Source organism: Polyodon spathula, chromosome 21 (assembly GCF_017654505.1).
Source record: "Polyodon spathula isolate WHYD16114869_AA chromosome 21, ASM1765450v1, whole genome shotgun sequence".
NCBI classification, from domain to species: Eukaryota; Metazoa; Chordata; class Actinopteri; order Acipenseriformes; family Polyodontidae; genus Polyodon; species Polyodon spathula.
The window spans coordinates 19,765,428-19,780,290 of record NC_054554.1 but is presented as its reverse complement, the minus strand read 5'-3'; the positions used below and the strand labels follow the sequence as shown (position 1 = coordinate 19,780,290).

General features: G+C 38.3%; 1 protein-coding gene across 1 annotated transcript in view; it reads right to left on the bottom strand.

Moving 5' to 3' along the window:
- The window catches only part of LOC121296237 (unconventional myosin-XV-like), a 97,728-nt gene that overhangs the window by 47,551 nt on the left and 35,314 nt on the right, over window positions 1-14,863 (bottom strand). Inside the window, exons 24-30 of the mRNA XM_041221581.1 lie at window positions 12,308-12,418; window positions 9,390-9,452; window positions 9,022-9,079; window positions 4,053-4,183; window positions 3,417-3,512; window positions 2,331-2,566; window positions 1,653-1,822 (exon numbers count right to left, since the gene is read on the bottom strand). Coding sequence (XP_041077515.1) covers window positions 1,653-1,822; window positions 2,331-2,566; window positions 3,417-3,512; window positions 4,053-4,183; window positions 9,022-9,079; window positions 9,390-9,452; window positions 12,308-12,418 — 865 coding nt within the window. The remainder of the gene's footprint in view (window positions 1-1,652; window positions 1,823-2,330; window positions 2,567-3,416; window positions 3,513-4,052; window positions 4,184-9,021; window positions 9,080-9,389; window positions 9,453-12,307; window positions 12,419-14,863) is intronic.

Here is a 14,863-nt window from a genome sequence, read left to right as displayed (position 1 = left end):
CTTCGGTCACAATCTGTTGATCTGTGCTCTGCTGGTCAGGTGGTAAGTACATCAGTAAATGTATTAAAAAATCTGTCAAGATGAAGATTTCTGGAATGAGCACTGTAGTGCAGCTGTAAAAGTGCGTACTACAAAGAGACAGAGAACCATGATTAAGCAGCTAGCTGATTCTCTATTGTTTTCAACACTAGGACATTCAGACCTTGCAAGTACAGCTAAATCTGACTGCAGTCTTACACTAAAGAGACCTGTGTTAAACATTCTAGATAGAGCAGTGTCAGAGATGGAACAATGATTTTCTCAGAAGAATCTGGATTTAAGTCTTTGTCTTGCCTTGTACCCCAATCTAGTACATTTCTTGATGCTACCATGCTACATCCTCTTCAGATGATAGCTGTTGACAAAAATGACATGGCCAATGAAACTGTTGTAGCTAAACCTATGCTGTTTAAAAAACTCAACAAAGATGCAGACTGTGCTGATGTCTGTAAACTTCTGCATGGATATGCAGATGCATTTCCTTTGCTGCATAAGGAATTGCCTATAAAAAAGCCCTTTTCCTTTCTCCTTTAATACATATACAATAAAAGTAAAGCTGTGCAATGGCATAGTTTTCTTTTTGTTCTGCTTACTCGAGAAATATTGACTGATGAGATGAAGCCTTAATTCTCTTCCTTGTCGGCATTGCCACCCTGCAGAGCAGGCTCCATGGATCGGGATGACAGTGCCTTGTGAGTACAATCAATAACACACGTCCTGTAAACCTGTCCTCTGTGGGAAATTTAACATAATTCCCTGTGAGCTTTAGCAGGGCTTTTTGTGCAAATTTCAGTTTATTAAATAGCAGTTAAAGCTGAATGTCATAGTTTAATACTCCAAAGCAGGGGTGTAAAACATACGGCATGTGGGGCAATATTTGGCGGCCTGCCCATTAGTTTATAAAATCGCACTGATGTACTGATTATTGTGTAATTTTGGATTTCTTCTTTAAAACATGGGCAGTCTGCATTGTATGAGTGACATTCCCATTAAGCCAATCACAGCTCATAGAGGTAGTAAAATAGCCAATCAAATAGACATTCTGTTTGAGATTTCCATTGAAAGTAAAATACTCTTCTATTTCCCCCATTATATTACATTTGTAATTTGCTCTGGGAAAGCTGGTTCTAGTTAATGTGTTATGTGTAAAGTAGTACATTTGAGTATATTGGCCAACATACAATTTATGTAGACATTTTCACATACATTACAATGTATATATATAAATATATTTATTTTATATATATTATTGTTTCTCGTTTTAATGTGCACGACAATTGCCGCACTTTAGTAAATACGGTGTCGTTATTCAGAGCGGAGTGTCTCATTTAAATATATTATCATTCATTACGATACACATCACATATTCATTCTGATTACCATCATATGGCACAATAAAATTTGCGTGCACCATATTATTGCAATAGTAAACACGGAAATCATTAACATGCACAGTAATTGTAATTATCGTGCACCATAAAGTTTAGCGTCCTTTCGTAAATGAGGCCTATTAAATGTTCCCCATCCTCAAAACTAAAACCGCTGATACGCGTATTGTAGATACTTGTTAACCAGATGAACAGAACAGATCTGAAACCTACTGTCATCCTCACCATTGTAGTTATGAACCTCCAGCACCATCTTTCCTTTTCTCTGATTGGCTGTCCACTCAAGCTGTGTTGCTGGGTAGACTCGAGCAGCCTCTGGGCTGTGCTGCAGACCGGTCAGTATCATGTGCTGGCAGAGTGACCTGTACTCCCCAAGCCCGCGGTCTGACACGTACCTGTGACAAAGGAGACTGTTTTACCAGGTCTTTCTCTTTACTGTCTGGTACAATATGACTAACACATCTATTTAGCTTGATTCGCAAATCAGATCACAATTTATTTTAATGGCCTTCTGTTAACTATTAATAACTAGCTAATAAGCATGTTAATATACATTATTTCTTTTTCTGTTAATTGTTAGATAATATATAATAGGCCAGCTAAAACTATGGATTATCAATTCCCAGTCGATCATATATGTGAAATCGGTTAAAATTGTTTCTGTAGTCAGGTTCAGCAAATTAAATCAGGTTTTTATTAGCGGGCATCTTAACCATAATGAAGAAGAGCCGGCATTGTCTATGACTAATTGCAGACTAATAGATGTTATGAAAATTAGGAATTAACAGATGAAATATACATAACTAAATAGCTAGCTAACTAACTACCTACCTACCTGCCAAACAAGCCAACTATCTAATTACCAAAAAACCTAACTAACTAAATGTAGTGCGCTGTTCTTACTTGAGTAAGGGTTTGTCCAGGCCAGGTAATGGCACAAAGCAGCCCAGGCAGGACGCCAGTAGCAGCCAGGCCCGCTGGCCCCTCTCGTCCCCAGGGTTGCCCCAGGTCTGGTGGACCAGCTGGCTGAGGATCTCGTTGCGTAGCTGAGGGCTGGCCAGACCCCGCTGAGCGATGTAGTTCCCCAGGACCACCTCCTTCCAGCCGTGGAGATCCTCATCTCCCACAAAGCGCAGGATCTGGGAGGCAGGGAGGGAGAGACAGGGAGAGTTGGAAGGGGAGGGAGGTAATATTACATTTGCACTGAAATAAAATGCCCTCTAAAGCATATGGGTTTTGTAACATCTCAGTAGACAGCAGGTCAATTACAGCATATTTACTACTTCATGTGCAACTTGAAAGTTTTAATGTAAAATTAATAAGGCACAAGGTGGCCAAACATGTGATCATAAGTAAGTAATATATAACTCAAACATCATTGAAAAAATTAAAAAATCTTATGCCATCATTTGGTTTATAATAAGGTAGAATATGTTTGTTTGTTGCAAAGATTGCAGTTGAGTGCAAAGTCTACATTTGCAAGGAGATACACAGCACTAAATGCTGTGTATCTCAAATCAATTCAAGTTAAACATTAATAAACATTTACAAAGGTGCAGAAGCCATTCAGCCTATCAATGGATGTACAGGTCCTAGTCGCTGACTGATCTCAGAACTTTATAAAGTTGGGTCTTAAAGGATCCAAGTGATTCAGCCTCAACAACTTGACTAGGTGACTCAATCCATGACCTCACCACTCTGTGTGTGAAGTGTCTCCTACCCTCTGCCTTGGTCTATTTCCACTCAATAATGAATGCAGTTCCTTCATTCTATCTTAATAGCTCATTTAAACTCAGACACAACCTCATCATGAACATAATATTCTAAGTGCAGTCTCACCAGTGTGTCACACAGCCTCATCATAGCCTCCTTTGATTTGTACTCTACACTTTTGACGATATAACCAAGCATTCTATTTCCCTTTTGGACTGTTTTCCCACATCGTTTTAGAATACAACCAGCAGTTTAATGGAATTTAATGTCACTCACCAGTTTGCAGATTTCCAGTGCTGACTGTGAGTCTTCTCTGCCCAGCTGGGTGAGCGGTCTCTGCAGGGGGCTGTCCTGGGATTGGGCCCATCCATCCTGAAAGAGAACAGCACAGGAACTTTATCTGTCTGTCTGTCTGTCTGAGGCCATGCATCTTTACAGAAGGGAGGAAAGGGCTTTGTCTGGCGTTGTGTGTGTTTCTGTCTGCATGTCTATCTGAGGCCACTGTACAGAAGAGGGTTGGGGGGGGGGTACAGCAATGCCTTTGTGTGTTTGTCTGTGTGTGTGTCTATCTAAATGGCTCCCTTGTTTTTAATTAGTTTTCTGTCTTGTTCATCAGTTTAACAGGACCATCACAGCATATCTTAAAACACAGTGATAAACCTGTTAAAACCTCTTCATTCTATGAATTAGACAATTATTAAGAAACTAATAATTCACACCTTCAAATTTCAACTTTATTTAACCAGGACAGAACCCTTGAGATATACATCTCCTTACCAAGGGGGTCCTGGCAGGAGAAGATGGCAAGAAACAACATTATAAAATCACTGTGGTTTCTCCAGGCTGTATTCTCTAAGGCAGCGACTCACACAGGGCCAATGAGCCAGAGATTTAAAAAGTGTGCATGGTTACCTGGAGGTGTGTGTTGGTATATTTGGAGAAGGGATGGTTGTTGATGTCGGGGGGCAGGGACAGGCTAAACTCGGCTTTGACCTGAGGAGGAGCCACCTCACTGACACGGCTCTCTGTGCCATGCTGTCGCCCTGTGGTGGAAACAAAATCGACTTAAATGAAGACATGACATATTACAATATATCTGGACCTTCAAAAGTGTCACATTAAAGGATATTAGTTTTGATAAATGTAATGCCCAATTTTACCCCACACCGCTGCATTAGTTCTCCACAACAACTTGGGAGAAGTGGCCATCCAATTACAAAGCCAATTGCCTCTTTATATCCACAGTAGATGTTGTAAGCTGCCTGCGCCTGTAGGACCAAGGCCAGACCAGGTGAGAACCTGCAGGAGTGCCAGAGCCTACGCTCCCTGTGGAAATCCCTGTGAAGACCAGCAACTTCACGCTCCCCTGCACTACTTGACTGTCACGCTGCACGCTAAGAATTACTTAGTACAGCTTGTTAATTCCCCTCAATAACATGTAAATTGCTAAAACTATTTACATTACTTACATTTAAAATGACTATTACATTCAGTTACAAAAGAATACTATTTATGTAATTGTACTCATTCTCTTAAGCAGTTATTTAAAATCTGCTCTGTATTTTGTGATTAGATTCAGACTGAAGTGCCTGTGTCATACCTGCACTGTGGATAAATATAGAACTAAATTAAGTGTTATAGCTGTCTTTTTTTACTTATATAATACATACAGATCTTCGGAACCTTTTCAGTTCTGCTCAGTAAATATTTGAAATGACAACAAGTTTTTATATGAAACCTATTGAGTTCCGGTACAGCCTTGCATCATACAAGTACAGCAACTTCTTTGCCGAACTTCAGCCAGTTCAAATATCTTTTCACTGCGGTTATTTGCAAAGGGTGGATCCCCAAAGTGCACTGTTCTTTTCTATTCATGCTCCCGTTTATTGTGGAGCTGTAATCCAAAGACGTGTTTCAGAATTAACCCCGGTAATTAGGATTCAGCCAGGCCACAGTTTTAATGGACTCTTCTTCAAAAGAGTACTGTTGGATATTCACATAGTAGACAGGACCACAGTGTAACATCCCATCTCCCACAGCACAGTGCCCCCAAACCATACTGGGGCACTGGGTGGGTTTTAGCTATTACCCACTTCAAAAACTATCATAGAAACTGCACTGACAACGCCACTACTGTACCTGATTTACAACTGAATTACTGGCACTGACAATAAAGTGTTACCCTTGTGTTTGCTTACTGTAGCATTGGAAGAGAAGGAGGAAACTTAATTATTTACTTCATTAAAGCAGGAGATGTGGTTAGCTTTATCAAGACTTTATCACTGACTAAACTTGCCATTTTCCATGTAGCAATGTCAAATTTTAAATAAGGTCAGAACAGATTACTTTTAGCTTTAGAAGCTATGGTATCATTGTTAGTGTTTTTATGCTAAATATTTAAAGTGCTGGTTTCCCTCATGATTTAATGGGTGCTCTGTGTTTTGAAGTGATTCTGCTCAGAGCTACTAGTTGAGAGAGGTGTCGTGGAAACATGGTATCTGAGTCCAGCTGTGAGAGGGGGGAAGCTCAGACTCCGAATGATAAGTGCAAGTTTGTTTTGATCTGTGCATAGTTTTACTAGTAAATGTATGCTATAAAAGTCTGTGTAATAAACTTTTATATGCTGCATTTTCTGTGGTTTATTTAAGTTTTCTTTTTTTTAATTGTGTAGGATCTTATACAAGGCATAGCTCTGCATTGACCAAACGTCATTTCTTTGAATGTTGTTCTATTAGAGTGTTGGTGACCATGGTTTGGTTGCATGTTGAATAACAAAGAGGTTTCGCAATGGCATAAACCGTCTCTTTTTTTTTTTTTTTTTTTTTTTTTAAAGCATAAAGGTTGATTTCACCCATTCTCTGCTTGAATTGAAAAATAAAGATCGAAAAGAAAATGATAAATTCTTTAAAAAATAAACGTCAACATTATCGATTTGACAAAAAAAAAAATACAATATTAGCACGTCTACTTCTATATTATACCATGACACATTGTTCTTTGTTGGAGTCTGTTGTCTGCGGTTAGGTTTGCCAGGGATGACCTCCACCTCAGTACTGTACTGAAGGTAAAGGGTAAAGATACAGTTAGTAAATCCAGGAGCCGCCAGAGCTGTACTCTTTGTACAAGGTGCTGTGTTTTCCTTTAACAGATAACTGAATCCTGAACCAAGCCAACACCCTCAATATACAGACTAACAATGCAGTGCATTGCCAAGGCTCCCTCCCATCTCGGAGAAATGAAACTGAATCATTTTAATAATAACACCAGGATCCCAACATTTACAAATATCCCCATACTGTTTCTACTGTAAATTGTTTTATTTATTTATTTATAGATACAGAATATTTATACAGAGTAACATTGATTAAATTCAGCTGTAACACCAGTTTACTGTAAATTGTTTTCCTAATTTACATTATTTATTATATTATTATTATTATTTATTATTATTATTATTTATTATTATTATTTCTCTCTACTTGCCAAAAATAAGATTCCACACCACTCAGCTCTTTAAATCTCAGAATACCTCAAGACTTCTTGATTAAATGTTTGTTTCTTTCTAGACAAAAAAAATACAAGCTTCCTTAAAACTGAGTTTTTTTTTTTAATTGAATTTATGAATGCTCAAGCTATGCATCATAACCTTATTTAAAGATGGACTAACATTTATAATTATTATTCTCATCATTGTTATTAGCAACTCCATTATACTGTATTACCCTTTATTAAAGTCACTAATATTTATACTGCTCCCCTTCTTGTGCAGTTCACAGTTATCCAGCACAGTCCCGAACTGGGGCTGGGGAGCCATGGGGGGCTGCAAGATACTTTCAGGGGCCAAGGGGTCCATTTATTTACATGAATGCTGCTATTAGGTGCTTGGGGATTATTTTGACAACATTTACTACGATGACATACAGTAAGCTGCATGACCCAGCTGCGCCTCAGCTTCAGCTCACGGACGGATGGCCTGATATTCTCCTGTAGAATTCTCTGATACAGAGCAGAATTCATGGCTCCTTCAATGATGGCAAGTCGTCCAGGTCCTGATGCAGAAAAGCATCCCCAAATCACGTCACTACCACCACTATGCTTGACCGTTGGTATGAGGTTCTTACTTTGGAATGCAGTCTTTGATTTTTGCCAGATATAAAGGGGCCCATGTTGGCCAAAAAGTTTCACTTTTGACTCATCTGTCCATAGAACATTGTTCCAGAACTCTTGAGGATCACCCAGATGCGTTTTGGCAAACTTGAGACGAGCATTCATGTTCTTCTTAGTGAGCAGTGATTTCTGCCTTACTACTCTGCCATGAATCCCATTTTTGCCCAGTGTCTTTCTGATGGTGGAGTCATGAACACTGACCTTAGCCGAGGTGTGAGAGGCCTGCAGATCCCTGGATGTTGTTCTAGGGTTCTTAGGGACTTCCTGGACGATTTTACGCCTTGCTCTTGGTGAGATTTTGGCAGGACAGCCGCCTGGGAAGATTCACTAATATCCCGAACTTTCTCCATTTGGACAATATGGCTCTGACTGTGGTTTGGTGGAGCTCCAGAGCCTTAGAACCGTTTCTAGACTGACAGGCATCAACAACTTTTTTTCCGGAGGTCTTCAGGAATTTCTTTTAATCGTGCGATGATGTGCCTATAGAACCTGTGTGCTGACAACTTCACTCTGATGGTAAGGGCCAAAGTTAGTCAGATTTACATTGGGCAGGGCTGGTCCAAATCAGGCCTCATTGTTAACCAAAGTATTCAAACAGCTGACCCTAATTATCCCTTTAATTAGGTTGAGTCAACTATGGGGGCAATAACTTTTTCACACCTGAAGATTGCATGTTTGATTACCTTGCACACCAAACAAATGAAAGAAGCACCAAACTTAGGTGTCATTTTTTCTCTCAGACTCCCTCTATATACTACTACAACCCACAAAAAGATCTGACTAAATTCAATGTGAAAAATGTGCAAAAATGCAGAAAATCAGACAGGGGGCAAATATTTTTTCATGGCACTGTATAATAACAAACAGCTACAAACACCAGCACTTGAAACATATGTATTTATAGCCTACAATCGTACATGCTAAAATACAGACAAAAGTAGATGTCTTCATAAAAAACTAAATTCCAACCAATATACAGTACATAGATAGGTTAAAGTATTTTTTCTTTTTAACCATAAAAGATTGCAAAATGCACATTAAAATATATGTCAGCTATACAGTAAGCTGTGGCAAAATATCCCCCTGACTGAGGGTAAATGACTAATGAGGTTTGATTATTATTATTTTATTTTTTCCAATCTGTGCTGTCCAATTTTTACCCACACTCCAGATAATCGTAAATCAGCATTTTATATGTGGCGTTCTAAATAAATGTACATTCTGCACGACAAAATGCACAATTTAAAATTAAGTTTCCAAATTATACACAACATAGATATTCCCATTATTTTTTATGGCTGCTGCTCGCTGGTGGGAGAGCCGCTTCCTTGTATGCTAGTAGTTTCCAAACAGCAAATTATGCTTAAATTATTTCTTCTAGATCTCGTTAACATGCATTTGAGTTCCCCTTATCAAGTCATTGAGGCAGGAAGTGATGTATGTGACCTGCGACAATTAAGCTTTTTTTAACAAGGAATGCACTCATTAATGACCTCATCAACTCAATTTCAAAGCATTAACGGATTGAATTAATTAACACATTCCGTTTGAAAATCACTTGTTACTAAAGCTGTCGTTACTATACCACAAATTCAACACAATAAAACAGTTTTTCTAAATCCTGCCCAATGTGTGACAATGGCCCTTGGCCAGTGCTTGTGCTTCCCTTGCTCTGTGCACAATGATTTGTGTAAAGTGTTTCAGGGTAACTCACCCTGTGCAGCATGTAGCAGGGCTGACAGCTCAGCAGGGATCTCCAGAATACCCACATCCTGAATTCACAGATAAACACAGACTAGTTAAAACAGCACAGGATTACACTTCATACATGTGTAAAGCTATTGACATATATTCCCTATTCATGTTTTACTGCTGTTTGTGACATCTTAATCTTTTGAACTGTGACATCTTAAAACATTTAATATTAATACTCATTTAATATGGATGTTTAACACTGACTTTGGTTTATGTGTTTTCTTCTGTAAGTAAGCAAATTAGTAAATTGTTCACTGTGTCTAAATGTCAAATAACCTCAAGCCCCCACCCCCCTCTTGCCTGATGTCTGAGAGTTTTGAGACCCACCATTCCTGTTGACCCAGGATGACCTCTGATCGCTGACTTCCCTTGTTTCTTTTCTTTCTCTCCCTATTTGGGAGAAACAAGTATATTTAGATATACAATAGTGTTGCAAATGTATTAAAACACCTCAAGATTTGCCATTTATAAACTTTATATACCTACCTGTATGAAAAACTCTGGGTGTGAGCATTTCAATTTTCAGTCAGTAATCAGTGATATAGAAACAATAGCCACTCATGTGTGAAAATGCTAGACCACTTTGTACTTTAATTAGGCATCTTAAACAACTTCTAAACAAACGTCTCATGCATTTTACCATTTGTGGCTATGTGTTCCTTTTCTCTTACCATTTTAAATTAATTGCATGTGTGGCTTATTTGTCATAAATGAAAGTAGATCACTCATTTGCCTACTTTGACAATTTTCCAAGATTTTCAGTTGCAGTGATTTGATTTCATATGCACAACAAATCAATTACAGAAGTAATGGGGTGTTCTAATAAATGTGCACGCTCTTGTACAAGTAGAAACTGATTGAGATTTTTTTGTTTTGATTGTGTGTTATCAGAATGTATTGGAGAAGAGTGAAAACTGGGATTGAACAAATAGTTCTGCAATTTCAGCCAGAGATATACAGCCAGTTCAGTTGGACATTTCCAAGTCAGGGCTTGACAGTTACATGCTTTGCAACATTTAGGTATTTAGGACAGCCCTGTATCAACCAGCCCAGACACCGAGTATATGTTTGGTTTAAGATAACTACAAATCTAATCACTCAACCACTTTAGGACTGAATTGCATACAGAGTCAAAACCAGGCGTACCCATTTCACTTGTGCCGGTCTCAATATATTATTTTATTTCACTTAAGTTTACCAGAAAAACTATAGAACATAATAAATGGTGTGTATAACATTATCTGTCAAGTGAATAGCCAAGGCCATTAAGGTTAAATTACTGAAAAAGACATTCATTTAAGGTGATTGTTGCACACAAAATAATCACATAAATCTCACGCATTTTGCATTTCCATTAGCTACACAGTTTGTTGATAAAACAGACATCTGGCCCTACTTTAGATAAAGTAAGCTCTCATTTGCATTATACTCCGATCATCAGGTCATCACTCTCCAGGTAAAATGACCCTGCAAGTATAAGTCAGTCTAAAAGCATGACTTGTAAGGTGCTTTAGTTAACCTAGTGTAGTACCTACTGTAGAACTACCTCGACAGCTGGAAGATTTGACAACTGGTTGTGAGAGGGAGCAGTGTTCCTCACGGTGATTGTGACAGAGCATCTGGCTAGGCTGGGCCTCACCATCAGCAATGCAAAGAGCCGGCTTACACCGGTGCAGTGCACGACATACTTGGCTCTCCAGCTGGACTCCAGAGTGATGCTCGCATACCTGTCGGACGACAGGGTAGCAGCTATTTGAGGTTGACTCTCCCTGTTTCGACAGGGATCGGAGGTTACCTTGGTGTTGTGTCAGAAACTATTGGGTCTGATGGCCGCAGATGTACCAGTATTTTAAACCATACTTATTTATTTACAAAGTGTATTCCTTAACCCAACTTTCGCTTCGATCCCAAACATTTTACATTATTTAATTTGTTTACCATCCAGTTGGTTTATGTTGTCCTTTCACATTTTATTTTTTTTCTTTAACCAATCCCTCAGTTCTTAAAGAGTAATATGCTGGTACTATGAAGCTATCACATTTATATTTTTCTACCTTTTCTATAAGAAAAGTAGTGGTGCCAAAGATAATGATATTGTTTGCACAGTCATAGTTTTCAGCGTTATCCAATAAATCCCTGTAAAACACTTCCAGAATAAAAGAATCTCAATCGGTTTCTATGCCTTAAATGTCTATAAAAACACTGCAAACCACTCATCTCTACAAAGATGCCATTTTAAGGGTTAATCACTTGAGAGTTAGGTAAAGCAAAATAAATAAAGCATAGTGCATAAAATGCTTAACAATGATCAAAGTAACAGACATCATCGCATTGTATCCAATGTCAAATTAAACAGAGTGAGTAATAAATAATGTATTGTGTAAGGCTTTAAAATAACATGAAAGTCAACTAACGTGCTCTGCTATGAAAGCAAAGCAAAGCAAATACATCTGGCTCTTTCTTTTATAGTGACCAGCATTTTATAACTTGTGTTCAAATAGAATCATGTTCTCTCTATTCCTCCACTGCTTATTGATCAAATTTCAGCAACCCTGTCCCACCTACTGCACTGCAATAAGCAGGCTAGAAACATTCCCATTGTGACACCAGAACTGTTGTGCAGATAATGTATAACCCTAATAAAAATTTATAATGTAATCAATGTCCTCTCGATCTGGGAACTACTGTGCCTTTCCGTTAGATCAGGGCTTCTCAAACTCAGTCCAGGGGACCCCCTGTGGCTGCTAGTTTTCATTCCAGCCGAGCTCTCAATTACTTAACTAGACACTTAATTGAACTGATAATTTGCTTAGTTAGACCATTTTTTATTTTCAGCTCTTAAACAGTTGCAGTTCAAGTTACTTATAAAATGTTATAGCCAAGCCATGTTGGAGAAGCCCCGCGTTAGATTGTTAACTAACAAAGCTACAATGATTTCCTGGCTACCACTGCTGAATAAGAGCCTCTTTTACTATCCTTCGGCTCTAAAGACAGGATCAGCCTCTCTCACACTAAATTCAAGGCTACAAACCATCCAGCCCCTCAGCTTTAACTGCCAGACCACATTGCTGTCCTCAAAAGTCCTTAATTTTAATCAACAGACTGCACTGCCTCTTCTCTAACAACTACCACACCCATCCAGTTCCCGGCTAATCTCTCTGTCCTCATGCTTAACCCACAGACCCCAATCAAGCCTGATCAAATACATATTAAGACATGAAACAGATTGAACAGATAAAGCCTACCTTTATACTGTTAGTGGGAAGGTGAGTTTGAGTATGTAGAGCTGGACAGTGCTGCTGTGGAGCTCCTGCTGAGTCGAACTTCACAAGACTAATAATAAAAGGACGAGATTGCTCAAGCAAGGAGGGGCCTTTATTACCTGTGAACTTTACACTGCAGCTGGAGCTGACGTAACCAGGACCCATTAGGCAAACAAACTCTCAAGAACATCCACAAACAATGAGGGAGGAATGATTATGACCGATGGGAGGGTGTGCTGGGAAGTGGGCAGCAGTGTGGCCTACTGATTTAAGCTGCAAAACTAGGAGGCAGAGTGGCCTAGCATTTACAGCTGATGGACTGGGAGATGGGAAGATTATGCGCGTATGGGATAGGCCCTGTGCTGGAAATGTCAACAATGAAAAGCACTGTTTTTTTCCTGTCAAGAGCAGGAGGAGTTGTACTGGTGGAGGTTTTAACTGTGCTTAGATGCTGGACCATCTTCCGCATGATTTGACCAATTCAGGGAGAATATATATATATATATATATATATATATATATATATATATATATATATATATATATATATATATATATATATTTTTTTTTTTACGTTAATCTGTTATTATATACACTACTAAATTATTATATACTTTATTAAATTCACCTAATTCATGTAAACCTGTTTGCATCTTACATAGTGCAACATAAACCTATTTAATCTCACTGCTGTTAATGTCACACTACACTCTCTGTGTGAAGAAATGTCTCCTTCAGCAACATGACTAGGTAGCCCATTCCATACCCTCACCACCCTCTGTGTGAAGAAATGTCTCCTTCAGCAACATGACTAAGTAAACCATTCCATACCCTCACAAATCTGTGTGAAGAAGTGTCTTCTACCACACAACAGTTAATATCACTCGCATTTCTCAATCAACTGATTTCCACCCACACTACAATGTGTATGTTTACAGCTTCCAGATGTTTTTACAATGTTGTGCACCCCTGGAATAGTAGACTGTATAGAGTTCTGAATACACATAATTAATGAAAACTATAGTAATCAATGCAAAACCTAGCACTGTAGTTCAAGTTCCACAGCAAACTGGGCATGCTTGTTTAAGCAGCATTTAATAATTAGCAGTCCCTGTCAAATGATATTACAAGAGCTCCATTGTAACTGACGAGTGTCCAGTAAGAAACCAGTAGATATCTGTTCCAAGCCCCAAGTTTTTCTGGTCATAATCAGCTGATGATAAAAATCTGAGTTGTGAAGGTAGATTTTCCATGAAGTTTTAAAAAGGTTTACCTGGAAAGTCTAAGATCCAGTAGAACTCATTTCACATAGACCAGACCTGCCTTTGCTGATGGGTATTAAACCACTGATCAGGTGATGATAAGGCTGCTTTGTATTTCCAAACAACATCTCTAGCAACATAACTGCTCATGTGCCTGTGTCATAAATTCTGTCTTTATTTGCTCTTATGATAAGCCACCACAAAGAAATTGGATCTACTTGTGACCACCAATATAGTACAACAATATGTTAGCCACAGACTCCTCATTGAAAAAGACACTGGTTTCCTACTGTTTTTCTTTACTAATTCTTTTTATAGATATTAAATAGAACTGCATTTTTGCAACTTTCGATTTTCGAAACTCAAATTCCAAAGTATTTTATTAAATCAAAATATTTTGCTGTTTTTATTTTTCAAATGGCGTATCAACTAATTTTTGCATCTGTGATTACGTATTGTAGATAACGCAGTTTTTAAATGCACTCATAGCAACCTAAATATAGCCCACAGTGACGCTGAATTAGGTGGGTGTGGTGGAAGCAGATCCACTGAAGGACTTTGCTCTCTCAATCCAGGTCCACACCTGCTCAGAATGAAAACTCAACTTATTGTTAGGAACCAACTTGCGAATAGTTGCTCAACTGCATGGTGCAGATCAGGGGTAAACTTCTGAGCGACAACTAAAGCAACTTGTACACTACGTCCCCCGATTCTCATTGGGTGTTTTTCAGGTATTTTATTTTAATTGCCCATCACGCGGTTGCTGTAACAGCATTCCTGTCAGCTATACATTCTGGTGAAAAGTTCTTATCAGTCGTGTCATACCCAGCTCCACCTAACCAGTTTGATATTTGGTTCGTTGTTCCTCTCTTCACTGTGCAGAGGAATTCTAGTAAAGTAAAATGATATTCCATTATAGTCATTTTATTTTTTAATTATACAAAATCATGCAACTTCTGTTTTGTAAACATAGATAATTCAAACTTCTGTTCCACAATAGTTGTTGTTGCTCTGTATTAGAAATACTAAAAGAAAACTAACACATTCAATGTAATCTATTACGTTTCTTACATTAAGACTTCTAGTTGAAATGTTGTCATTTAATTTATTATATTTCTTAGACTGAGAGACTTCTAGTTAAAATGTTTGTCATTGAATTTAGTATTTCTAAATGTAGCACTATGGAGCGTTTAAATGAAATGGAATATTATAGTGTTGGTATGTCAGTAGTAATAGTTTACAGAAAGATAGAGCTATACAGATAACTAATCTCATG